This window comes from Notolabrus celidotus, chromosome 12 (genome assembly GCF_009762535.1).
Source record: "Notolabrus celidotus isolate fNotCel1 chromosome 12, fNotCel1.pri, whole genome shotgun sequence".
NCBI classification, from domain to species: Eukaryota; Metazoa; Chordata; class Actinopteri; order Labriformes; family Labridae; genus Notolabrus; species Notolabrus celidotus.
The window spans coordinates 19,227,004-19,252,857 of record NC_048283.1 but is presented as its reverse complement, the minus strand read 5'-3'; the positions used below and the strand labels follow the sequence as shown (position 1 = coordinate 19,252,857).

The 25,854-nt window shown below is 39.2% G+C and overlaps 1 protein-coding gene across 1 annotated transcript; it reads right to left on the bottom strand.

Annotated features, from left to right (window-relative positions):
- Positions 1 to 3,082: 3,082 nt before the first annotated feature.
- oprd1b (opioid receptor, delta 1b) lies at positions 3,083 to 9,201 on the bottom strand. The gene is made up of 3 exons (XM_034698082.1): positions 8,888 to 9,201; positions 7,200 to 7,555; positions 3,083 to 4,581 (listed from the first exon to the last, which is right to left on the bottom strand). Exons 1-3 carry the CDS (start codon positions 9,136 to 9,138, stop codon positions 4,052 to 4,054), a joined length of 1,137 nt encoding a protein of 378 aa, XP_034553973.1. The 5' UTR covers positions 9,139 to 9,201; the 3' UTR covers positions 3,083 to 4,051.
- Positions 9,202 to 25,854: the final 16,653 nt, after the last annotated feature.

Sequence of the window (25,854 nt, the reverse complement as noted above, 5' to 3'; positions counted from 1 at the left end):
CTCTGCTGATTTTGTCAAGTGCATGCAAAATAAAGCCTCACACCCTCAGCACAGTGATTTCCAGCTCCTTCACTCTGGACGACGGTTATTAGTCCCAAGGTGCAGGACACAGTGTCACAAGAAAAGCTTTGTTCCTGCTGCTATTACTGAGCTGAACAAGCAATAGCTTTTATTTTCTCACACAGTCAGCCTCCAATTTTAAGACTTGAGCCCAGATTGTCTTGTCTAATTTATTCATGTGATTCTATCGTTTCTATTGGTTGACTGTTTTCTGATATGCGTTTTAAATGGAACCTTTAGCACTTTTATCATTTAATCATGTCTATTCATTTTATCATTTTTATTGTTAGATTAGTTTTAGGATATTTTTGTATGTTTTGCACATTAAGTAGTTTGTTTTGTCTGACATCTATCTTGTAATTCTGTAATGACCGAACATCTCACTGGCTGCAAAACAAGTTTACCTACAGGTACAAATAAAGGAACCTGAACCTGAAAGTGGCATTTTCTCACAAAACATCTCATCCTGCTTTCTCTTAACATTCAAATACATCACAGTTAAATAAAAAAGACTGATTCTGCAGCATACTATCGTCATCACTATCATCAACTATGGACCCCAGGGAGAATAACAAGCTGTAGCTAATGGAGATCCAAACAAACAAACAATCTGATCTGACACCTACATCCTCGCAGTGGATGCTGGCATTAAAAATAGCAATGACATGTTTAATTGTGTTCCTGATAGTCACGTTTACTTTTGCAGGTCATAAAGAGGGATCACTATTTATTTCATTCTATTTCACAACCAGATAGAAACTCCACTCAGGGGCTTTAAAGCATAAATTGTTGCCCATGAAAGTCAGAGACATGTGAGACAAAAGATGTTTTTTAAAAGTTTTTCCATCATTATTTTGACAAAAGATCAATATAATAGGTCTGCTTGACTTTGTATGTAATCTGCAGTCATTGATTTACTCACATTTATGATGCATTTCATTTATCCTTGTGACTATCATCAGAGATCCATCCTCAATCACGCCAACAAATTACACATCCAATGACTATGATGTTGCTCTGGCATTTTTAATGTTTAAATGTAAAGAAATCTTTGACAAAAAGCACCAAAAACAACATATTAGAAACAAAACGAAAGTTGATTACAATCTCATTTCAAATTCAAACCACTTACAAGACCCGACTGCTGTTTGTACACATGATAGCTGTATTAAAGTTTAAAAAACAAACAAAGTAGTAATAACATTGAAACAATAAAGTACTACAATACAATTTATCTGCCAAAGCACAAATGATGAAGAAAGCATCATTAAGACTGAAACATAATGCTGAATAAGGCAATATGGTACATGTTTTCATTCAGCTGAACCTTCTGTCAACAACAAATATGAATTAAAATATTTTCTTACATTGATGGTGTTTAAAAAGAGCTACAGGATAGCCCAGAAATGAAACAGAAGCAATATATATTTTAAGATATAAAATAACTTCACCAAACATTTATAGCACTTTGTGTAGATATATATATATATACTGTCAAATAACACTTGTTTTTACTAGTTGGTTACGAGCAGAGATTTGTGTTGCAGCAGCACAATTACACAAAATAAATGACATTATCACTTTATATAATAATACAGATCAGTATCATCTTTACACTTGATACATAGATGCTGTTTGAAACAAAATGTCAAACATCAACATGACTGTTCCCCTATGATGTGCATTAATGTCTTTGCACTGCTGTGTATCCTCCCGTAAAAGTCCACCAATGCTCCCTGGAAATCTGTCCAGTAGCTGCACTAAGTAAATCCAACTTCTTGTCGCTTGCTGATGCTTTCCACCTAGTTCAGTTCTCTTTCCGTGCCAGCTCAAGGTCATTCAGTAACTTTGAAATGAAACAGCTGTGCCACTTTCCCCTTCAGCTCCTCCTTTTACTGTCAGCCCAGTGTTTGGTTGTGCAAAAAAAATCAACAGAATCCCAACAGCTCGAGGAGTGGAAACAGTGAGTCAGCTGAACACTGTTGTTCACGGTGAATATTCACTGGAAGCACCAGACATCTCTGCTCATGAAGACTCTTTTATGACAAACCGTCTTCAAGAGATATCAGATAGTTGAAAATGGGGAAAATTGTCACTGAGACATGTTACAATTATTCTATAGAATTCAATGTCATTTAGAACTGTTCTCAATTATGTGAGTGATTCTGGTCTCTAATTGATTTCTCTTTTACAGGTGCAGCAGCCACCTTGAAATTGACTCATCATGTAATGTGATAGCACTGGGACAATAAAATTGGAGTCTTGTCTAATTATGCATAATTGGATTCTCATTCACTTTGACCTGACTTTGGATTATTAATCAACATATATTCATCCAGTAGCTATATATATATAATTTAAAGTAAGGACATTATTCACATAACTGCAGGAGGTGCAAATGTTTAAGTTGGTTACTGGAGAAAAGATGATAACCTATGAATCTTTTCCCACTCATCATAATGGCACATGAAGTAGTCATCTCAGTGAGTACAATTTTACAGTTACAGAAAGGTAGGTCTTTTACAAGCAAGACCTACATCAAAACTTTCATTAAATTAAATATTTAATTATAACTAGAGAGGCTGGATGATGTTCCAGTGACAGTAGTATCTTTATCTCTGATCTTCTGCTTCTGATGCTCTGCAGACTCAGTTGTTGTCAGAGGGCATACTTGCTCTGAGTCTGATTTTCATCAAGTGGAGAAGATGATTTGTTGGATTGAGGTCAGGTAGCGGACTCAACCAATCAAAAACCTGCCACAGAGGCTCTTCTGTAGGCTTTTGTTTTGTGTTTAGGAACGTTGTCCTTCTGGACAATCTCACCACTTTGATTCTGTGTATACAAAGAGATTACTCCAAGTAGTACTGTATTGTTTTCCTTACATGGATCTGAACACCTACAAACCTCCTTTAAGATAAGAACAAGGGCTGCCATAAAAACAGCAACATACAGCAATATTGTGATTCTGCATTATTGAAAAGCCAACTGGAGAGGATTGCAAGAAACAGCCATAACCACTATGTTCACTTCTACATGAGGCAAGACCCTGTTTTATTTTACCCATCAATTTGTGTGAGTAGGATGTAAAACAGATTCACAATGACAACAAGAGTGTAATTTTTCCAGAGCAATTGTGTGTTCCCTGACTGGGCTGAAGAGTCTCAGTAATTGTTCAGTTAGAGGAACAATGGCAGCTGCTCTGGTTGCAGAACCAGATGTAACTTTAACAATTTGGGAAAAAAAATGGCTTTCAACAAAGAAAAACATCAAGTGTGAGGGCTTACAGTTTGTGGTTTTCTTCTAATGTGGTCACATGGACATTGTTGTCATTTATTGGTAATATTGTTGTGACAGCTCAGTATGAGCAGCATTCAAATTTCCTAAGACGGACATTATGTGAATTGTAACATATTGTATCTTCTGTATCACATCATCTTGTATCTTCATATTTAATCAGTTGTACCCTATAGAAATGCTGTATCTTATCATATTGTATTGTGTCATAATGTTTTTCTCTAATGTATCCCATCAAACCATCTGTTGTTGATTTGATGGGATCAAGGTTTCACTTGGCTTACTGACACAGTATCTAAATTGGTAGAAACTGAATGAGCCCCAGCGCTGAAGAAAAGTCCACCCTCAAAATATTTTGACAACAAGTGTTTCTTCATACTATATCACTACTTCATGCATGTGCTCTGTATTCACTCCTTGTACATGTGTATCCACTTCCTTAGGTTTGATATGAACAGGCACACACAAGCATGTTCGCAACCTAGCAGACAATCTCCAAAGAGATGTGTCTCACAAACCATATCAGGACATTCAGTACAAGTTTAATTTCATGAAACCAAAAACTCAATCGACCATTTACAATGAGCAGTAGGTCATACGCCTACACACAGCCTCAGACTCCTGTGGTGGAGAACTGTGTGACCTCAGTCTGGAGGTCGTCCTGAACTGTCCTGCCCCCCAGCTGACCCATGTCTAGTCATGCTGGCGGTCTCTCTGTGGGTGCAGGAGCACAAACAGACACAGGCTCCCGGGTGCTGTTTCGTGCTCTGGAGAAGCTGCTCTGCTCCAGCCGGGAGCGGTAGGGGAGGCAGAAATCCCTGAAGCACCGCTTGAAGTTCTCATCCAGGAAGGCGTACAGTACCGGGTTCAAACTGCTGTTTGTGTAACCCAGTGCGATGCACAGGTGCCAGATGGCTACCACCACCAGGTTCTTGTTGTCAATATCAACCATGGTCCTGACAATGATGAAGATGTGGATAGGAGTCCAGCAGATAATGAAAGCAGCTACGACCACCAGGACCATCCGAGTGATCCGTCGCATGTTCCGGTCCTTTTCTTTGGAGCCTGAGAGCAGACGAACACTCTTGAGCCGCAGAATCATCAACCCATAGCAGATGGTGATGACAAGGACTGGAACCACAAAGGCAATGATGAAGACGCAGATTTTCATCACTATTTCCCAGTACAACTCAGGTTTGGGGAATCCGAGTTTACAGACAGTGTTTCCTGCAGAGTTGAAATAATTAGAAGTTTAATGGACGACCATGTGGTGAGGCTAATTCAAGTTAATAACCCGGCTCTGATGTTTTCTCTTTAACACCGTGATTACTCCCTAACATAAACACAAGCTTTTACACAATGGTGATCATTCAGCTCACAGTGGCTGTTTTCCTCTAAAAAAACTTGCTCATGGTTGGGAACTCATATGCCATAATAATGTTATACTGTATTCCAGGTTGTAAGTCATCAAATGTAGGGTGCCTGAAAATCATGATCACTTACCACATTTTGATAATTGAGCAATTAAACAAACAAAGAACAAAACAGACAACTGAAAATCCTGAATGACATTGGGCCATATTTCAGAGTAAAAAGAAGTGTATAACAACCCATTAGATACCTTTAGACTACAGCTATTGCAAGCAATCTTGTGCTTCTTATATAACATCGAGCTGGCTAATGTTTCATTAGCTAGAAAGTACATTACATTTGTTTGTAAGTATATAAACCTGTTGTTTGTTTAAGCTAACATTAGATTGGCCAGTTATTTATTTGCCAACATGCTGACTACATAGTACGTTACATTTGTAAGTACGTAAGATAGCCATTTGTGCAGGCTAGCATTATGTTAGCAAGAACAAATATTAGCTTTTTGTATTTATTTATTTATTTATTTGCATCCGTATTAGCTACTACCAAGGTACCAAATGCTTTTCAACTACTCTTCCTGGGGTTCACTTCTAGGGTTGCAAAGGTGTGGAAAATTTCCATGGGAAGTTAAGCTGGGGAATTTTGGAAATATTCCAAATTGAAAACTTTCCAGGGGAATTATGGGCATGAGTGGGAATTAACTGGTAATTGAGGGTAATTTAATGGAAAGGTACCATATCCAAGCATAAATATATTTGTTTTATAAGCAGACATCCATCTAAAATTGAAATCCTCTGTGCATGAGATGGAGGAATGCACAGTGCATATAGGGGGCGTGGTCTCAATAGCCTGCAGTAAACAGTGTGCTATGTGCATGTGATTGAGGAATGGCATAGATATTCAACTGTATTAACATGAAAACTGTTTGTTTTAGTCAGGATTATGCTAAAATATATTTTCCCTCACTAAATTTAAGTTCCCTATTAAGAGCCAACCTTCAATTTAGTAAATTCCTGGTTTATTCCCATAAATTCCCGTTAATTCCCATGGAAAGTTTCCAACTTTGAAAATTCCTGGAATTTTACAAACCTATTCACTTCTAAGTTAATTATTATGAGCCCTGCAAGGAACTTTCAGTTTGTGTCAATTTTAACACCCATCTACATCACTTTACTAATCTTGTCCAATGCATGCCAAGGTATTTATTTCTTTAAAAAGAAAGAAAATAAATCTCATCCTGATTTATTTTAACAGTCAAATGTGTCCCCCCGTTATTAATACCTTCTGTTGATAATGTCGAGAAAGGCTGTTTCTTCAGCCGGTTATCATTTGTCTGGTCTGACAGCTACAGCGACAGAGGCTACAGACATCAGAATTAAAATATTGAAAACATCCATCTTATTGCTTATGTTCTTATTTGTGTTTGTCGGTCATAGAGAGGCATCAGCATTCATTTCAATCTGTTTCACAACCAGTCAAAATCTCCTCACAGGAGCTTTAAGCTAACATGAGGTTGGCAAGGTTATTTGTTTGACAACATGCTGGCTGGATAGTACATTACATTTCTTTGCTGTCGTGCAGAAACCTTGTATCTACATTTTTTTATCTCAGTGCTATTGATCTCTTTTTTGCATGTTAATAGGCTAAAATACTTTTTAAAAGCTTGTGGTTGAATCTCATGCAGTGTTCAGTGGCGGTTCTAGACCAATTTACTGGGGGGGGGGGGGGGCAGGCTGGGGCCAAGGGTGTTGTCAGATGTAAACATTCACTGGAACCAAGTGCCACATGCATGTGTTCCGCCTGTAACATCGGCACAAACCCGAAGCTTTTTTTTATTGTAAAATATTTGTTTGATGTGGAGGGGGGGCCAGAGGGGTGTCCAGGTTCAGTTTTACAGGGCCACTGGCCCCTGTTGGCCCCTCCCCAGAACTGGCCACTGGCAGTGTTTAGCTATGTAAAAAAAACAATGTTTTTTTTTACTTTCTGGAAGTTAGTGGTTTTGGAGATATAAGGTTTCTGCCCGACAGTGACGATTTGCTAAAAAGTATGTTAGCAAGATATTTGTCCAAGCTAACATCATGTCAGCGAGAACACATGTTAACTATTTGTTTGTTTAACATTACTTTGCCTCAGTATTTAAGCCTTTATCATACTAAAGTGTAAATCTTCCACGTGATGATGTTAGCTTTCAGCCACTTTCTGGCTGAAGGCAATATTTTCTGGTAAGTGGTTAGATGCTTTTTTCACTGTTTTCTGACCATAGTAAACAGGTTATCAATTAGGCCTATGTTGGCTTATCTTTAAATGTGACCAGATTTCTCATCACATTTGTTCCCTATTTTCTAAGCTGCTGATCAAACTGCAGGCTTTGGCATTTAAGCTTCACACCCACGGCATGGCTTTAGAGGAAAATAGCCGGTATGTAAACATGGATAACTGTCAGCTGTTTTCCCTTAAAAACAAAAGTCCCTCACCTTTATCTTTCACCCTGGTTACAGCCATGATCATCACAGGGACTCCGACAACAGAAGACAGGATCCAGATGCAGACATTGATGAGCTTAGCTTTGGCAGGTGTGCGGAAGTCAAGAGCTCTCACAGGATGACAAACAGCTACATAGCGGTCCACACTCATCATAGTGAGTGTGAAAATGCTAGTGAACATGTTGTAGTAGTCAATAGCGATGACCACTTTACAGAGCAGCTCCCCGAATGGCCATGTGCTCATCAGGTAGTTGGCACTCTGGAAGGGGAGGGTGCTCGTGGCAAGGGCATCAGCAAGGGCCAGGTTGAAGATGTAGATATTAGTGGCCGTCTTCATCTTGGTGTACCTGGAAAAAAAAAGCACTTTTAAAATCGTCTGACCCACAGCTGATTTGAAGTGTTGTTCGTTTGAACATTCTCAAGGTCCATCTACTCGTGTTTTTACACAGTAGACTTCGTCTGTGGCTGACTCATGATTTCCATTGAAAGGTTTCAAAGCACAAAAAAGATTTATTCTTCAGTCTAATCCATTTCCTCTCCAAAAACTAATGATCGGCTGTTTTCCCTTGAAAATATTGAGCAACGAAAAAGCTTTTTAAATGCATAATTTTTTGATGGAACTACACTGAATGCATGAGAGCTTCTGAGCCCCAAGTGACTGCAAACCTCCATTAAATTACACTTTTATGTAATGAGTTCCTGAAAAATCATCCAAAAGTCCTCCTTATTTTCACATTCACAGAGTACTTTTTGGTCTGACTGCCAGCTGAACAGTTGCCTGTTGAAGGCCGGATTTCTCTACAAGTCCACAACATGACAGTAGTTGGTCATATTTAATTTGATTGCAGGCTCTAAAGGGATGAGGGAATACAAAGGGATGTAAAGAGATTTATTACATCACGCTCCATGTTGCTCTTTAATTGCACTGCCAGGGAAAGAGTGGGCACAATATCTTTGATATTCACTTTGTTTAATTATTCTCAAACTGACAAACCCAAGCACAGAGACTCATATTTCATCTTGCACACATTTTACGAAGAAGCTCAATCACGACCTGTCACTGCTCGCTCATTTTGTTTGCATTAGTTCAACTACAAATCAACATGACAGGAGGAATCCTCCAAACCTGTGGTTCACGAATCAGAGACACAGCTCCACAATGATTGCAGGGGAGGGATTCAACATGCAACTAATTTCCCTACATGAAAATGAGTCCTCTGAGTTGACAACATTAGTCCTGATAGGAATAATTGCTGCAATGAGGTAATTTCAGCTCATTGCTGTAACCCCCCCTCCTCCTTCTTTGTGAAGGGGGGTTGGATGAGTGGGTGTTTAAGGGGATCTCTCACATCCTCTGAAACTGTCATTTTCAGAAAGGACCATCATTAATGAATTAATAAATCAGTGAACTCATGCTTCTTTGCATATTTTATTTTTATACAACAAAATTTAAGATATAAAATGTCAAATACTCTACAATGTAACATTTCTGAGTACTCATGGTTCCATCATGTTTTTTGGTCTTTTGTGTGTGTTATATTGTGTTTTGACAGCCTGCAGTGGTGTGTACAGTAGTCAACAGAAAATTACATGAACACGTTTAATCTCATTTTTATATCCACTTTCAATTTGTTTTCTACTTTTAGTTTTAAGTTTGTTTATTTGTATTTGTTTCTTACCTGACCACCCCGTACATTACGAGCACGTTTCCCAGCAGCCCCACCACACAGACGAGAGAGTAGAGAGCCGTGATACAAACGGCGATAATGAGACTTGTAGTGTCCCTCCTTGAGACTACGTTGATCTCGCTGCTGTTTGAAGGAACGCGCAGCAGATCCTCGGAGAAGGTGACATTGAAGGGACCAACAGAGACTGAGAAGCGCTCGTAAAAATCGCCTGCAATTTCTGGAGAAAAAGTGGAAAACTCCATTTCTGAGGAGGGAATGCAGGTGGAAATATAGCGCGCGTCGTAGTCCGAGGATTTCTAAGCAGGTGCACGAGAGCGCACGAGAACTGGACGGCAAATTAGTGATGAGGCGCCCAGAGGTGGTTTGTGCGCTCTCTCTCTCTCTCTCTCTCTCTCTCTCTCTCTCTCTCTCTCTCTCTCTCTCTCTCTCTCTCTGCGCGCTCTCCCCATGGCAAAGTGCGCTGGAGCACAGAGAAATATGCGAGGAAACAGTTTTCCTGCCCAATTCTTGCACTGCCCTAAGGAAAGCCATTTGTCAAGGTGCTTTTATTAGCTTTAGCATATGAAAATCCTCCATCACATGTTTTTTTAATATCTTTATTTATTTAAATTGTCCCCTGTTGGCTCAATTAGCCTCCTGTTCCAGCTGACACCCAGCACCTTACCATACAATGTCAGTCAAACTTAATCTGGGCATCTCTCATTAGCACCACAGCTCTATTAGACACGTCTGTATTGAGCCATTCTCCTTATTGCTGCTTGCCTTCACCCCTCAGGTACTTCTACCCCCTGCTCTATGTGGCCTCTCATCTGTGGTCGCTCCATTATATGTCTGACTGTTCTCAGCAGGCAGGCACCTCCATGAAACTCCCTGACTTAAACCACAGGAGAGAGGCAGTCTCCAGGCAGTAAAAAGGCTGATTAAATGATAAAGATGGTTCTGATAGCCTACAGCAACAGTGTGCAGTGTGAGATAATCCTCCAAATTATCATGTTAACCCTTTATATTTGCTGCCTGGTTGTATTGTGATGGTATCAATTACATGTGTATGAGCAAACACAATGAAGCAGGCACACAAGCATGCAGGTGCATTCATTTGAGGGCTCTGTGGGTCAATACGGTCAATGCTGCACATGTGCAAAATTACTGTGTGGTTTATCTGTTATCATGTCTTGCATATTTCCTTGGTTTTAAAATGTGATGAAGAATTTTAAGGTTAAAACTCATGATAAACTTAACTTGACATCTGTAGTTTACAACATGTCACATAAATCCATCTTTACATAGACATTTGGCTTTTCAAGGAAAGTACAGTATATGTGTCTTTTGATGATAAATATAATTTCTTAATCTTGAAAGCACATTTCATCTGGAAGCAGCAGTTCAGAGTGCCAAACAATTGTTAAAGACAGGAAAAAAGGCAAATTGAAACCAAACCTCCAGTCTTAAAATATGAAGCCAATGTGGAAGTGTTAAAAATTGCAGTTATTCAAGCCTCCGCTTCAGGCTGGCAGCAGAAACCCAAGAAACCACATATACACCCATTCAAGAAAGCCAATCTTTGCAGCAAAACTAAACATGTTTACAGTCTGGTTCAAAAAATGCTTGGGGTCTGAATAGCTCATTTCTCTATTGGCACACACTTAATGGAGGGTACAGTTTTAAAAAAAAACAAGTTATTTTTAAAGATGTTAAAATTACAAGGTTTGTCTAAAAACAGGGCATGGCTGTCTTGATTAACAGGCAGGCACTCTTCAGCTGTTAGCAAAGATTCTAAAGAGCCCACCTCAACACCACGTCTTCGTGTCATACTAGATCGACCAAAGTTAGGTTGAATCAGCTTTCCAATATGGCAACCGCTGACAATTAGTCTTCAAAACACCACTTCAGAAATTACGTCCATTTATTATACAGTCTTTGATTAAAACATAAGCAAATGTATCATGTAGTACAACAAAGCACTCAAACAAATAAAACTAAAATGCACTGAAAAGCAGCAACCCAGTCTCTGAGAAACTATAATGTATCAAAAATGTGATAACAAGGAGATTGCAAAGAATTAGAAAGTAAATTATCATAAATATGTTATTAAACTACTCATAAATCAAATTTTCCCTTTGCTTTAGCCAAATCCTCTAACACCAGGGACTAATAGAAACACAGAGCAACATGTGATAATGTGGATCTACTGAAACTGACTTACACATGTGCAAGCCAGGAGTCCGTACAACAACGTTTCTCGGGGGTAATTGTTTATTTGACACTTTAAAAGCCTCCTGCGGCGTTGTTTGTGCTGTTATTAACTGCAGCTGTCATTTTGTACTTTGAAATGTGACCTTTACGACACCACACCTTTGAGCAAGCATCATCAGCGCAGCACAAAGCCAGGACATTCAGAAGAATAGGGCCAGCTTGCTGAACAAAAGCTCTGAATCCTCCTTCTAAAGATAGTTCATCCATGTCCTCCGAAAATGAAGGGCCGTAATTAAATGATCTGGCTCATTCTTTGAGTTCAGTGAGCCCATTTTCTTTGATTAATGCTGGATGTTTGTTCAATGTTTGTTGCCTCTAATTGGCTCTGTGCCATTGCATTCAACATTAGGGTCATGCCTTCTCTTCCAGTTGAGAGAGTGGAAGAAAACAGCAGCATCATGGCAGAGTCGAAATACTTGCTGTGTGCTGGAATTGCCAAAGTTAACAAATATATATTATGTTATGTTATGTTATGTTTCACATTAGGTGTCCATAATCTGTGCTTAACTGCAGGTACAATAACATCATAGTTGCATCTCCTATTCATACAATTACGTTTAAAGCAAGCGGCAAACTCCGGTCTCAAACGATGAAGCCAATGCGGAAGTGTTATAAACTGCAGTACATCGAGAATCCGCTTGAGGCTGGCTGCAGAAACACCGGAAACCACATAGATATGAATGGGAAAAAGACGATCTTTGCAGCATTAATAAACATGTTTACAGCCTGGTTCAAAAAACGGCTTGGCCCTACGAAGTTAATCTCTCTAATGGCACACACTGTACGGGGAGTGAATTTTTTTCTAATGTGACGGTTCAGAAGATATTAGGATTACGAGTTTTGCCCAAATAAGGACATGACTGACGTGACTCCCGGTCGGGAACACACAGCCATTGGCTAAGAGGCTCACACTACGTCACACTCTGCCTAGTTGAGTTCCGCATTACCAATATGGCTGCTGCCGTCCATTTGCTTCAAAACAGCTCTCAGGAACAGATGGGTGACGTCACGGAGACTACGTCCATATTTTGTACAGTCTATGGTTTAAAGGCACAAAATTAACAGCATAATATTGTTGCCATTTCTGCTTACCTTTTTAAAATCCAATGTCATCATCGGAAGCAGTTGACCATTCCAAACCAAACTGTTTGATGATGGCCATCTCTTCAAAGGGGTCCTCACTTTGTATTGAGTCTGTGTTGGGCTGTGAAGTTGTTCCACTAAAAAAAAAGCACAGGGGCCACTCCTTTTTCAGACTTCTGGGACTCTTGTGTGTTTTTTTATTGTAACACTTTAACAACACACCTCTTCTGTAATTCTTTGTGTTTGGGAAACATGTGAAAACTGATAACAGAGTTACATTTAACAGTCGCTATACATTGGGGCACATAGTAATGTTCAGAGGTGCTATCCCTCCGTCTTTTAAATGACACTTACAAACGTTTTACAAACAAAGTGAAATAAATTACTGGAATACTAAACATAGTTTAGGCCGATTTTGTGAACAATGTCTGTGACGTGTTGACATAGCACACTATACCCGGTAGAGGTTGCCAAGCATCCTTAGATTTCACCACAAATACCGAACACATGCCCTGCATGGAGCCTTTTTGATTTTAGGGCACACACAAAAAATCCCTGGTATTGATTGGTGTCTGTTAATCATTAACTTGTGCACTACTCCCCAGAGTCGTGAAGGTATGACCCCCCTCTAACTGTAATGTGACTCCTATGTAGAGAAATACATTATGAGCTCAGAAACAAAGATAGAAACAAAACACTTTTGTACAATCTGCTCATATTCTTTGCACCAGTATTTACATCATCCCCATGTATCGTTTATATTTCAGTGCAAAATAGAATGGTTTAAAATGCCGTCTTAGTGCCCATTGTTTAACACTGCACTTAAGATAACTTGAGTACATTATACAGTGCAAAACGGTTCATATTAAGAATTCCAATAGCACTACAAACTGGCATATTCCCAATAAAAGTGGACGTCAGAATTAATGGTGTGTAATTACAGACAGTCTGGGGTTTAGCAGCATGGCACTGATTGTCACTTCTTCACCCTGGTGGTTGTCCACAAGTTGGTCCACCACTTTGATTCACATTCAAAATTTCTCGACAACAGTTGAATGGATTGCTTCTAGACTTCTGTGGATAGACTTCTTTTGAACATATGAAATCTTGTTGTTCATAAAAATGTTTTGTAAATCATGCTAATCCAAAAAGGTGTAGCTGTTGGAAATGGTAAATCTAATACTTGCCTACTGCATGTTACTGTGACTGCTTTCATAATAATAACAGCTGTGACTAAACACATCCTCACAGAGCCTCTAGTGGACAACTCAATTTTATTTGTGTTGTTCATTTTAATCTATAAATCACATCTGAAACATATTTGGTTGTCATTGCAGTGTATCTTTCTGTTATTTGGACTTTAGATGCTAAAAATATTAAACACAATACCTGCTTAATATGAACAAGTTAGCTTTTTTTTGCAAGCAAATTAGCTTGGCAACATTAGCATTAGCTTCACATGAAGCTAACGAACATCATCTGCAGTAAAAAGCATCAAGTGCAGGTAAATAAAACAGAGTTATAAGGTTTCCTGATACAGAAAAATGATTAACAGTTAACAGTATGTAATATAACAGAAAATGAACTTTATGTTAAAATATTTAAATGTAGCTTTTAGTGGGTGTATGATAAGGGGAGAGAGGAACCAGAGGTCAGAGGGGTTCAAATATGTTTTATTAGATTCAGCCCACTCTATCTCCAGAGCACTCTGTTGTAAAAACGGGTGTTTGACAACTATCTACCGTGTATACCCTCACAACTCTGATCACATCGCACAATCTCTGCAATAATAGTCCATGCGGGACAGGATGAAATGACTTACACAGCAGTTCAGGAAGTAGATATTGAAGGTTTAATATACTATGTTGAAGCTGTGTTGGGGAGCTGTGTTTGGAACCTGGAAGCGCTGCAGGGTCTGTGATTATATTCTGGCTTAAACTTTGTTGGGGCATTTTATACCTATATTAAAGGAAAACTAGACACCCTGTTATGGATGGTATGTACTCTCTGTAATGGCAGCACACTGAGTGTGTATGATGAGCCCATTTCTTTCTCTGAGCACAATTGTGAGGTGTTTTTGTAATGTGTCGTAAATAAGGGAGAAATGGACTAGGATGGTACAGAAGCGAACAAGAGCAAAATGCTGCTAATGTTTTGTGTTTATGTTTTGTGTTCTCCCCTCAGGGAGAATCACTCATAATAAGACTGTACAGACAGCATGATTACTCGCATCACTCATCAGCCCAATGGAAACCTTGGGAACTATTACTCTGGCTCCCTGAACCCATCACATTCCTGGCAGGGAAAACAGGGTGCTGACAGTTCAAAGAGGGCTTCATGTTGTGTTTTTACATAAAGGTGGAATGATGATGATGCATTTTTGGATTTTCAATCATCTCACAAGACAGGGAGACTCCGACTACCAGCTGCTCATTGAATCCATCTTAACAAATCATTTTCAGAACACTCAAATATCAGCTTGTATCAACTGAATTGTCTCACTTGTAGCTCTCAGAGTCATTAAGTGTTTTATGTGTTGCTGCTGTTATGAGTGAAAGTGTTTCATATCTGCTATCAGGTTGCAATATCTTGTGCACTCCAGCCGTTCTGATGCAGGCTGGTATGCTTCATAACTTTTGAAAGGTCAGAGAAAAAGAAGAATACTCAGAGCTTTGTGTGTTGACATTTTATTTCCCCTGCTCTTTTTAAGCTCAAAGCGCTTCAGATGGGTGAGAAGCAAGGAAACACATTTGCTGAGGCTTTGGTTGTATTGGAAGCTGTGTGTTTGTTTGCAGCTGAAGCCGTGTGGAGGAGGGAGCTACTGTGTCATCACTATCATACAATCACAAATAAACCCATATAGCGTGTCGAGTGTGAACTCGAGTTATCCTCTTACTCCTGGATAGGCTCGGACTAGATGAGTTTCTATATATAATCTAAAAAGAGAGATTTCTATACGATGTGGTCATGTAACACAATCACACACTCAAAATGTTTTTTGAACCACAGCCACCATGACTCTTTGTGGATCGATAGCTGTGAGAGTGTCGTCTTTCCCCTGATATTAATGTTCTTCTGTAGTGCAATGGATTTACACTCAAAGATAAAAAGACAATGCAGTGGCACTGTAACACAACTACACCGTTAAATTCTATCTGACAACCAGTAGTCATTTTACTGTGCAGCAAAGACATCCATGCTACATGTGACAGCTCATATTCTCCTTGAATGAACAAGACATTTGTTTGTATGGTCAACAGTTTGTGTTTTCATGCTTCTTTGAACAAGCATCAAATGAAGCAGGGTAAAAGAAAAACACACAGCTCCGTTTCCTCCAAAATCCTGAGAGATTATTCAGCCAGCAACCTGAATCATTCAGAGATTAAGTCACACCTTAATGCATCTCTGTGTGAGTTTCTAACAGAGCACAGCTATTTGCTGCACAGGTGACAGAAGCTCATTTGTTGAGATTAAAACAACATGGGCTTTGAGAATTTCTGTTGGCTAAAAAAAGAGAAAAACACAGCTACCCGACTGAAATGTGACAGCACAGCTAGTATGTCTAGTACAAGGGATGTAATTATGCAAATATTCATAATTTGTAGAGGACTCACGGCTGCTGTGTTGTGGGATTATGTGATAAAGGTGCAGAAATCTACATCCCGTGTCTTGTTTTTAAGCACCTCCAAGCTGTTACAAACATGCACCTGAACGCAGCATGTTTACAACTCATGATAGTGCCTTTGAATCTTGAGTACTTATATTTATACATTGCTTGTATAGTTGCCATGAAGAGGGGTTTACAGCTCCAGGGACCAAATGGAAATTATTCAAATCGCCTTGAAGAAGCTGTTTTCCCAATAGGTGGGCCACTGATACATTGCAATGGCTTTTATGCTTTCATAACATCAGAGGTTCAAGACTGGAGGATGACTAAGTTTATATAGGCAGGGAAATACGTGTGTTTCATCATGTGGGACCTTTGACATAAAAGGGATTTCACTAATAGTTTGAGCCAACCACTTCACCTCGGTCTGCTTCAAGAACAATTGTCATTACAAAGCTGGTCTGACTTTGCTTTGACACTGGCCTTATAAAAGACTTTCAAACAACAGTTTGACATACCATTAGCAGATTTGCCATCAGCTACTGTTTCAACTTTGGGATAAAATATACAGTCAGTTACAAGAAACATATGGCTTGGTACTGACATGACATGACATCTGAACCAGCTGCCCTGCTTTCAGGCAGCCAATCAGAACAGTACCTCATTACGATTGCGTACCCATTACCCACCCATTCAGATCACTGCATGGATCAGAGACTGAAAACTGAGAGGCTGCAGATCCTCTACAGAGGCTGAATTTGTGATGTTCTTTGCAAGTGAATTAAAAACCTCTCCTCCTTCTTCTTCTTAAAAGACAACTTGGACATGAGAAACATGTCCTCAGACATGTAAACAGCTAAACTTATATGGGACCTTTAAGTCCATCAGCCCTGAGTGAGTTTGTACCAGAGCTGGTGTACCCATTGTTTTGTTATAGGGCCCAAACGCCAACCATGGACTGGTTATATAGCATTTTTCATTTGTTTAAATGCATTACATATTTGTTGGTTATAACATGCCCCAAAACTCACCAAATTATACATGCAGATTAGATGCATCAAAAAGTTTAATAGTTTGTCAGGAGCTCCAATGCACCCCAAAAAGAGGTCCCATTGGAGGTAACTCTCAGCTTCCTGTATGAAGTTTGGTAGACATGCCAAAAGCCTGTTAGAGCCAAATCTTAAGCCATTTTTAATTAATTAAAAAACATGTATATATATCTGTTGCATTATTGCACTCTGAGCAAGAATGTGACTGAGACTCAGCCTCTGTCTGCACTTAGAGATGTTTTTACAGAAGCATTCAGTATGACAGAATAATATGTAATAATTATATAGGATTAATTTGAGTTGGTTGAATGGTTTATAAGAAACTAATTAGTCACACTAATAGTTTATCACATAAAACTCAGAGTCACTGCCTCTGATTGCAAAGTTACTGATGCTTGCCAAATCCATTTGGAGTTTTTTTTTTCATTTTCATAATTAGTGAGGTGATAAATCAGTCTAATGCAAACTGTGAAGACTGCTACCTGATCGCAGTGCTAATATTTATTAGAACAACACCTACAGGTATGGTTCCCCATGAGAAAAAAGGGAGATTTCTGCTGAGAGAAAATCTAAGTCTCGTCAGGATGGTATTTTCATCTGGTTTTGTTTTTCAGATGTTGACAATTAGTAACGCAACAGCAATTCAACTGTGGCGAGGACTTGATTAGTTTTTCTGATGATTTCTGTCTGGTGGAGGCAGGAAGCAGTTTAGATATGACAAGACAGAGGCAGTATGCACTCTTTGAAAATACATTTAAATCTAACACATTGTGTTTCTGTTATCACGTGCTTTTAATTATTGTATACAAAACCAGGGTGCCTACATTCAAGGATTCTTTTTCATTTCTTCTGTTAGAGCTGCAAGTTACCATGAAAACATGTCTGATATAAAGCAATAAAAGACATCCTTGGATGGACCGACGATTCATTTTTAGGGATTTTCAAAGGTTATTCTTCATGTTAAAGTGTGACACAGCTCCACAGTTTGAAAGAGGGACGTTAGTCATATTCAGTCATTCACTGGAGGTGATGTGCAGTGGCAGAGCATCTGCCCTTGACCCATACAAAAACATTTCTTGTCTTGTCAGACTATTTGCCTGTTCTCTGTGTCAGATGGAATAAATAACAGATAAAAGATTCAAGATGCAGAAAGTCAATATTCATATTTAGTCTGTTTGTTGTATTGATTGCAATGATCCCAGTACAAATGAAATGGAAATGAGAGGGCGCCAGTGAATCACATTTAAAAATGAAAAATGTGCTTCATGCACAAGCAGTTGAAGCTGGCTGAAATAGATGCACTTATTTGGAACTGTGAGCACACTAGCACTGGCCTTGACTGGATTTCTTACTCCTCAGTCAGTACCAATTCTTTTTTTCATAAATGTACAGTAAATGTACTTCAGAGTAGAGTAGACTACATTTGCATGCATGTGGGATATTTATGCCTTACATGCTGGTTAAAACGTATGTTTTATCTACAATTTTTTTTTATAATTATGTATGTGCTTCTTCTCTGTCATTGTTTTTTATTTTATAGTCTTGCTGTCTGTATTTTTTTTAGTTTTACCTTACTGCTGCAGAAACTGACCCTATTACTGTCATTGTCACTGCACCATTTCTGTCAGAGTCACTGGATATCCGCACTAATTCCCAGTGAGGGTGCAGTGTGTGTGTCAACAAGGTGTGAAATGAGATGGAAGTGAGTACAACATACCACAGAGGAGACTCATTTTGACACACACACATACATGCACACTTGACGCACACTCAGAATAATGAACAAACATTGTTTTTACCAAAACAGAAGATGAAAAAACGCAACTGGGAAAAGGGTTTATGTAACACTGCAAAGAGGCACAGATCAAATGTAATTATACACACGACTGTTGGAGTGGCAGATGATCATCAGCTTCCCCTGCAAAAGAGAAACCTTCTAAAAGGGTGAAAGTGGATTTGGCTATTATGTCCCCTGATGGAAGAGGGCTAACATCCGAAGGCTTTCCAAGCTTTTTTAAGTGTGCAGGGTCCTGTTGGGACACAAGCTGAGGTCAAGCTCTACAGGTCTGCTGCCTGCTGTAGTAGTGCAGATATTGTTTGACTGCAGGTAAAAGAGCAGCAACAGCCAACAGATCAATATAAAAGCCCTCCAGCAAAGAGCAGTCTAAAATATGGACATGGATGCAGGAAAGAAAATATTTTGATTTACAGAGAGATGGGCTGAATGAATTAGATGAAAGCAAAAGCTTGAGAGAGGAACCAGAATGTACAAACAGCTACAGATAGAGATATAGACGAGAGTTGAGTTTGGAGGGCAGATGTTTAAAGAAGGTTGAGAGGAAAGTACATTAACAGCAGCTGGGGGGGAAAAGACAATAGGTGCTTGGAGGTCCCAGTGATCAGTGTGACAAAAATATAAGCTGGAAAATGTGGTTGTCACGGAAACAGCAGCCTAATCTCCATATGAATTGTCCCTGAAAGAGCAGAGGACACCAACTCATTGATTCTGCCTTTTGCCTTCTATGAGAGGTCCGCTGCCCTCGCTGTGACACCTGCAGGACAGCAAAACACTCTGTACCTGCACTCAGAGTACAGGGACTCAACATGCTGGAAATGAAGGAACTAAAGTTTAGATGAAACTCACTTGGGAGAAAAAAACTATGATATGCTGATTTTCTTTAATAATCTGAATCTATATTCTGACAATGAACACGAGTAAACAGAATTATACAAAAGCATTTATTTTATAATACCTATAAAATATCTGACATACAGGTCCAACTTAAAGGGACACTTTAATTTTATCACAAACCCACATGTACATGGTATAACCAGATTTTTCATCAGTGCACCTTAATTAACATCCAACCTATACTCACCATGTGTGTTTACTCATTTTACATGTTGGCTTTTCTTCTAAGGGTGACTGAAAATGGACCCTTGGCTTGTGTGCAAAAAGCAGCAAAGTACATATGGTACTTTTCAAAGGAAGATGTAACTCTTCTGAAGCTCTTAGGAAAATGCTGTCTTTCCAGCATGGCAGCTAGTCTGTCTGACAATCACAGCTGGTCATGTCAGTATGATAAGCTGGGCTTGCTTAGCAACAGCCATAAAGAGAGATTGATTGACACGTACAAAGAAATCAGTATGACTTTGACTCGCATTGCATGAGGGATGTTTTCCTATTGGTTTAAACAGCAGCAGCCCTGGTATTGATTGACATACATAGAGTCAAATATTGTAAGTGTTGCAAGAATGGTGCATTGATTTGGTATTCCAATTGGTTAAAAACAACTGTATAAATATTGGACGTAATATCCGTGACGTCACCAATCTGTTTCTGAAGGCCTGTTTTGAGGCCAATCGTCGATAGGAGCCATATTCGCTTTGCTGAACTCAACCTAACTTCTGTCGAGCCAGTGTGACATAAAGAGGCGGGCTTTGAGCCTCCTAGCCAACAGCTACAGTGTTCCCACCTGTCAGTCAAGTCAGCTGTGCCTCTCATAATGGAAAACTTGCAATCTTAATATCTTCGAAATTGCCGTGTTATGAAAAAATTCACCCCCCCTACAGTGTGTGCCGATCGAGAAATGAGCTATCCAGACTACACTCGTCTTTTGTAACAGGCTGTAAACATGTTTATTTCTGCTGTAAAGATCGTCTTTTTTGAATTGATGTGTATGTTGTTTCTGGTACTTCCGGAGCAGGCCTCAAGCAGACACTTGAGAAACTGCAGTTTTAAACACTTCCACATTGGCTTCAATTCTTGCGACCGGAGGTTACCACTTGGTTAAAACCAAGACAGGGATTGTTCGACTGGCACATACAGGTGTTTGATAGATATTTGTTAGGATTCAGGACAACTAAAAAACATGGCGTTCATGGTCAAACCAGGAGGTATGGTCACCCTGAATAAAACCCTTAGTGTTGCTGTAATGTGTAGGACGGTGATACCTGGAAGCTGTCTGTGATTTATTCATCAATATATCTGTGCTATTTGCCCTCATAAGGCTCTGCTTTTGGTGCATAACATGCACCCCATCATGATCAGCGAAGTTAGGAAGGCAACTTGATCAGTTATTTTAAAAGGGGGCTTTAAGTGATGAAAGTCGTAACATTTTTAGTACTCTAAGACCTTCTCTTGAAGTTTGGTGGTCAAATAATCAATTCAAATAGTCTTCTTCATTTGCTAAGGGGCTAGCTTAAAAATATATATGAGCTACAGCAAACAGGTGGTTAGCTTGGTCAGGCTGAGCTTGCCTTGATTTAGCCCAGTTTGCTTTAGCTAAGATTTGGTAACTTATCCTTGACTGTTTAATTGTTGTATCTGACCTTAGTTAGCTTATTTGAATTCAGTCTACATTAGATTAAAGGGGTCCTCTTGATTTGCTAAAGAGCTAGCTTAAAAAAATGTGAATCTACAGCCAGGAGTTGGTTAGATGAGTTAAGGTTTACTACTCAATTTACTTTACCTTGGTGTTGTTAACCTAAATGTATAGTTTATATTCCTTAGGTTAACCATTTGCTGAATTATCTTGGCTTAATTGAATTTATTCTAACTTTAAAGACAACTACATACCTAGCCTAGCCTTAAAGAACCAAGAGATCGCTCATAACAATTTAGGCTGTATGAAATGTGACCTATATTCATATCAACGGTTTATAGCATCCTGGTTTTAAAGGGGGGTAAAAATCACCTTAAGATGTTGTTTCTATTGTAGTTACTCTGAAAATAACGTTTTTAGAGACAGGTACCCTTTCAGATACTAAATCCACACACTGAATTGAAACACAGTGTAAATTGATATTTGTGTCTTGAAGGGATGTGGTGTGTCTAACATGAATTTTCATACTATTGATTTAGACGTTAGTGTGGGAGTAAGACATCATCTATGTTTAAATTTTATAAAAGGGCGATAGTGTGGAGCTGGTCTGGCAGGGTGTGACCGCAGCTCCTACATTTATATGTTAACACCATTCCTAGGTGTAAGGGCAGAAATAGAGTCAACACAAGCTCCTGAATAAACTGAAACTGAGCTAATGAGCTGAAGTGGAAGCAGTGATCATAACCAGTCAGGAGGGAAACTCAGAGGTGAGGCCAAGAAAAAAGGAGAGGGAGAAGATAAAGCTTAGAGGAGAAAAAGATAGAGAGGGAATTTGATGCCACAGATTACAAAGTCGTAAAGTGTAAATGTCATTCAGATTTTTTACTGTTCATTGTTATGACCATCGATGTTAGCAATTTAGTGGATAGCTTATGTTGGCCACTGACATTTGCAGCTGTCGAAGGGAAATGGCACCAGTCACCCTAAACAATTTCTCCTCATTAAGACTGAGCAGGCAGGTCAGCTGACAGGTGCACAGGTTTGACAGTGGTCTGAAGTGTTGAGGACCTATCACACATTAGACCTTTTTAATATTTCAGTGTTTTAATCACTAGGAGGACGAGTTTGAATCGTAAAGACTGGGTCTGTTCTGAGAGCTGCCTGTCTGTCTCTCAATCAGAGCAAGATTATGACCAGAGGGCTTCTGGGTTTAGTACAGCAACAGACTTAATGAGACTTGGGTTTAATAAATGTCTGATAGGGAAGGCAATTCCTGCTGCTTGAGTGACCTAATGCTGTATCTAACTCTGGAGAGAAGGTAAGAGATTATATGATAGAGTTTCTGCAAATCTAGGATTGACAGAGCCTCCCAAGGCACCAAACATATGAGGATGAAGCTTTCATGATGACTGTAAAGAAACTGGGTAGTTACTGCATAAAGCAGTGACATAGTGAAGCAGCAGAGGAACAGCAAATGTCATCAGTTCCATAGATGCAATTGCAACTGTAAAATAAATGAATAATTGTTGCATTATAGTAATACCAATCAGTGTTTAAGTTCAATTATTTGTAGTAAAAAACAATAGAAAATTACAGATTTTTTCTGTCATAACAACATAAATCAAACGAGCATTCAAAATAGGAAGACGATTGAAAAATAATTGCGGACATTTGAGTCACATCGACTTTCTTGTGTCCAGAGAAGGTCACTGGTGTAGAAAAGTGATGAGAGAAATCATTAAATTAGGGACTCTGAAGTATGTTTTAAAAGCTGCCAACAGAGCCGATAATTGCAATCAAAGCTTCCTGTTTTTTCTTCACACACATGTCAAAGCTTTAACTGTCAGAGGGCCGGCTGCAAACCAAAACCCTCATTAGCTCCTTTTTCAGAGTGATGTTAACCAATCCCACTTCATCAAGATTACTCAGCCGGAAAAAAACAGGAGTGAGAGTGAACATTGCAGCTGCTTCCCCTGCACACTCTCTGTTCCTCAGTTTCCCTGCTGGTTCAACAATAACACAGGAAATATAGGAGAAGCGTTTTTCCAGGTGCCACCAGGCTCCAAATGACCTCCATGCATCAACAGCCCTGTTGGCTCAATAGAAGGGATGTATAATCAGATCATGGGGATGGAGCAGTAAACAAGGTTGCATCACGGCTGCTTCACCAAGAGGAATTGTCTTAAAATAGCACCAACTACACACATGTAATAATATCTTAGTGCATGTCTCATTAGACAGCACATGACATTTAACGATGACCTTCCTCTTGTGAGGGCTGTGAACACCTGGAGAGTCAAGGACCTAGTCTGATTAAAGTGACTGGAGAACACACTTTTGAAAATACATTTGTGTATGGATGTTGTGCACTTCAAAACATTGGAGTATGTTATTATGCTAGACACATATACCTACAGGCGTATCTTTATTGATGTTATCAGAGTTATCTTATTTGCACTGATGGTATCATATACCAAGGTCTTTAACTGCCATGGCAGCATTATGAATTCAAATAGTGTTGCAGTTAATTTATCCTAGAGCAAGATAGAAGCAGAGAAACACAAAGAAACATCATTATTTTACTAATTCTTGTTTCCTGTTGAAACATCTGAATAATGAAGACACCTGTACTAGAAAATTGTTTGAAGATGCTCTCGAAACAAAAATAAATCTCTGTTTACTCTCACAAACTTCTGACAAACAAAAGCCCTGTCCCGTTATTGCCCTTGCACCCTCTCCCACTTCAAACTGGCATGTCTGTCTCAGTTTTTCAGCCTCTCAAGGCTCTACAAGGCCCATTGAATATTTTTTTGCATAAAAGGAGAGGCGAGTACATTTCCATGAGAATGGCTTCAGCCTCATTACTCATGATAATGGTGTTGATAAGGACTTTCTGAAATGGACATGACATTTGGGCATCATTCACAAGCATTAACATATTCATATTGAGGTTTTTCTACTTGTTGGTTGGATATGTGTGTGAGTTCAGAACCAAACAAGTGCATCCAGAGAAGATTACTTGAGTCTCACAGGTTGACTTAAATTTATGTCTGATTTTATCGCTTCAGATGTCACTTTTTATGAAAACCAGAAGTGCTGTAATTGTTGAATGGCTGTATGTTTAAAATTCATGAAAAAGTCACAATACCACTGCCTGTTAAGTTCAGTTGGTTGAGCATGCTCGTCATATGAATGCAATGGTACTCAATGAATCAGTAATAGGTTCAACTCCTGGTCTTGACCCTTTTATGCATTTTTACCCCTCTCTACTCCCCCCACATTCCCATGTCTTCAGCTGTCAAATAAAAGCCCAGTCAAGCCCAAAAATAAAATAGTCCTTTTCATTTCCTTAAAATGAATCACAATATTATAAGCTTCGCTCTTACTCAGTGCTAAATATTTGACATGCTATCATGCTAGACTCTAGTGGGGAAGACACTGTAATAAACATCATAGGTTTAAAAGATTAGTCTGTCATCATAGACACTATTCGCACAGTGGACACTTTTCTCCTGTCATACTCAGGATGGCAAGCTCAAACGCTTTCATTGGCATGCACTGCTATGTTCTAGTTTGTTTATTGCATAAATTTAAAGACTCAGAAATATCTGTTCCATTTCAATCAGGAACTGAAAAGACAATAAACAGGGTAATAATAAGACATTGGACTAACTATGTATTTCATAAACGGGTAAAGCAGCTTACATTAGCATAAAGCCATTTTCAAGATACCCTGAAAAATACCCTGAAAACTAATAGTACTGTTAGCAGTGTTACAAGCAAGCGGCAACCTCTGGTCTAAAAATATGAGTCCAATGCGGAAGTGCTAAAAACTGCAGTTCATCAAGGATCCGCTTGAGGCTGGCTCCGGAACTACCGGAAACCACATACACACTAATTCAAAAAAGCTGATCTTTACAGCAGAAATAAACATGTTTACAGCCTGATACAAAGGAAGAGTGTAGTCTGGTTACTTCATTTCTCGATCGGGACACACTGCGGGGGGGCTATAACGCCGCAATTTCGAAGATATTGGGATTACGAGTCTTCCAATGAGAGGCACAGCTGACTTGATTGACAGGTGGGAACACTGTAGCTGTTGGCTAGGAGGAGGTCCAAACTCCGCCTCTTTTCGCCTCTTTTCGCCACAATCGCTCGACAGCAGCAATACGGCTGCTGCCGACGATTGGCCTCAAAACAGCGCTTCAGAAACAGATGGGTGACGTCACGGATATTACGTTCATATTTTATACAGTCTATGATTACAAGGTACAATGGAAAAAGTGTTACTTTGTAGCTAATGAAATTTTAGCCAGGAATTTACTACCTAGCTAACTTCATGTCATGAGATTAGCTTGGAAGTTATTCAGTGCTAACGTTAGCTGTCAAACAGTTGCCTATGGGTTATCAATTATTTTGTTTTACACCAAATTATACCTGTCCCTTCAGACCTTCCCCTTCAGTAGTCTTTTGAGTTCCTAATAACCTGAAGCACTGAGCCGATAAAGGTTGTCAATACCTTACATATAACTTAATAGCTAAAGCAAATTAGTATCACATCTATAGCATGTTGGCTTCATCCTGATCAGGACTTCATGAGTATGATGGATTGTAGCAGGTATGTTAGCATGCTAATTAGGC

What these genes read in the sequence shown, in the direction of transcription:
- oprd1b (XM_034698082.1), bottom strand. Translation starts at nt 9,138, where the DNA reads ATGGAGTTTTCCACTTTTTCTCCAGAAATTGCAGGCGATTTTTACGAG. An exon ending in GTAATGTACGGGGTGGTCAG is followed by an intron (nt 7,556 to 8,887) that starts GTAAGAAACAAA and finishes TTTTTTTTCCAG; the next exon opens with GTACACCAAGATGAAGACGG. An exon ending in AACCAGGGTGAAAGATAAAG is followed by an intron (nt 4,582 to 7,199) that starts GTGAGGGACTTT and finishes TCAACTCTGCAG; the next exon opens with GAAACACTGTCTGTAAACTC.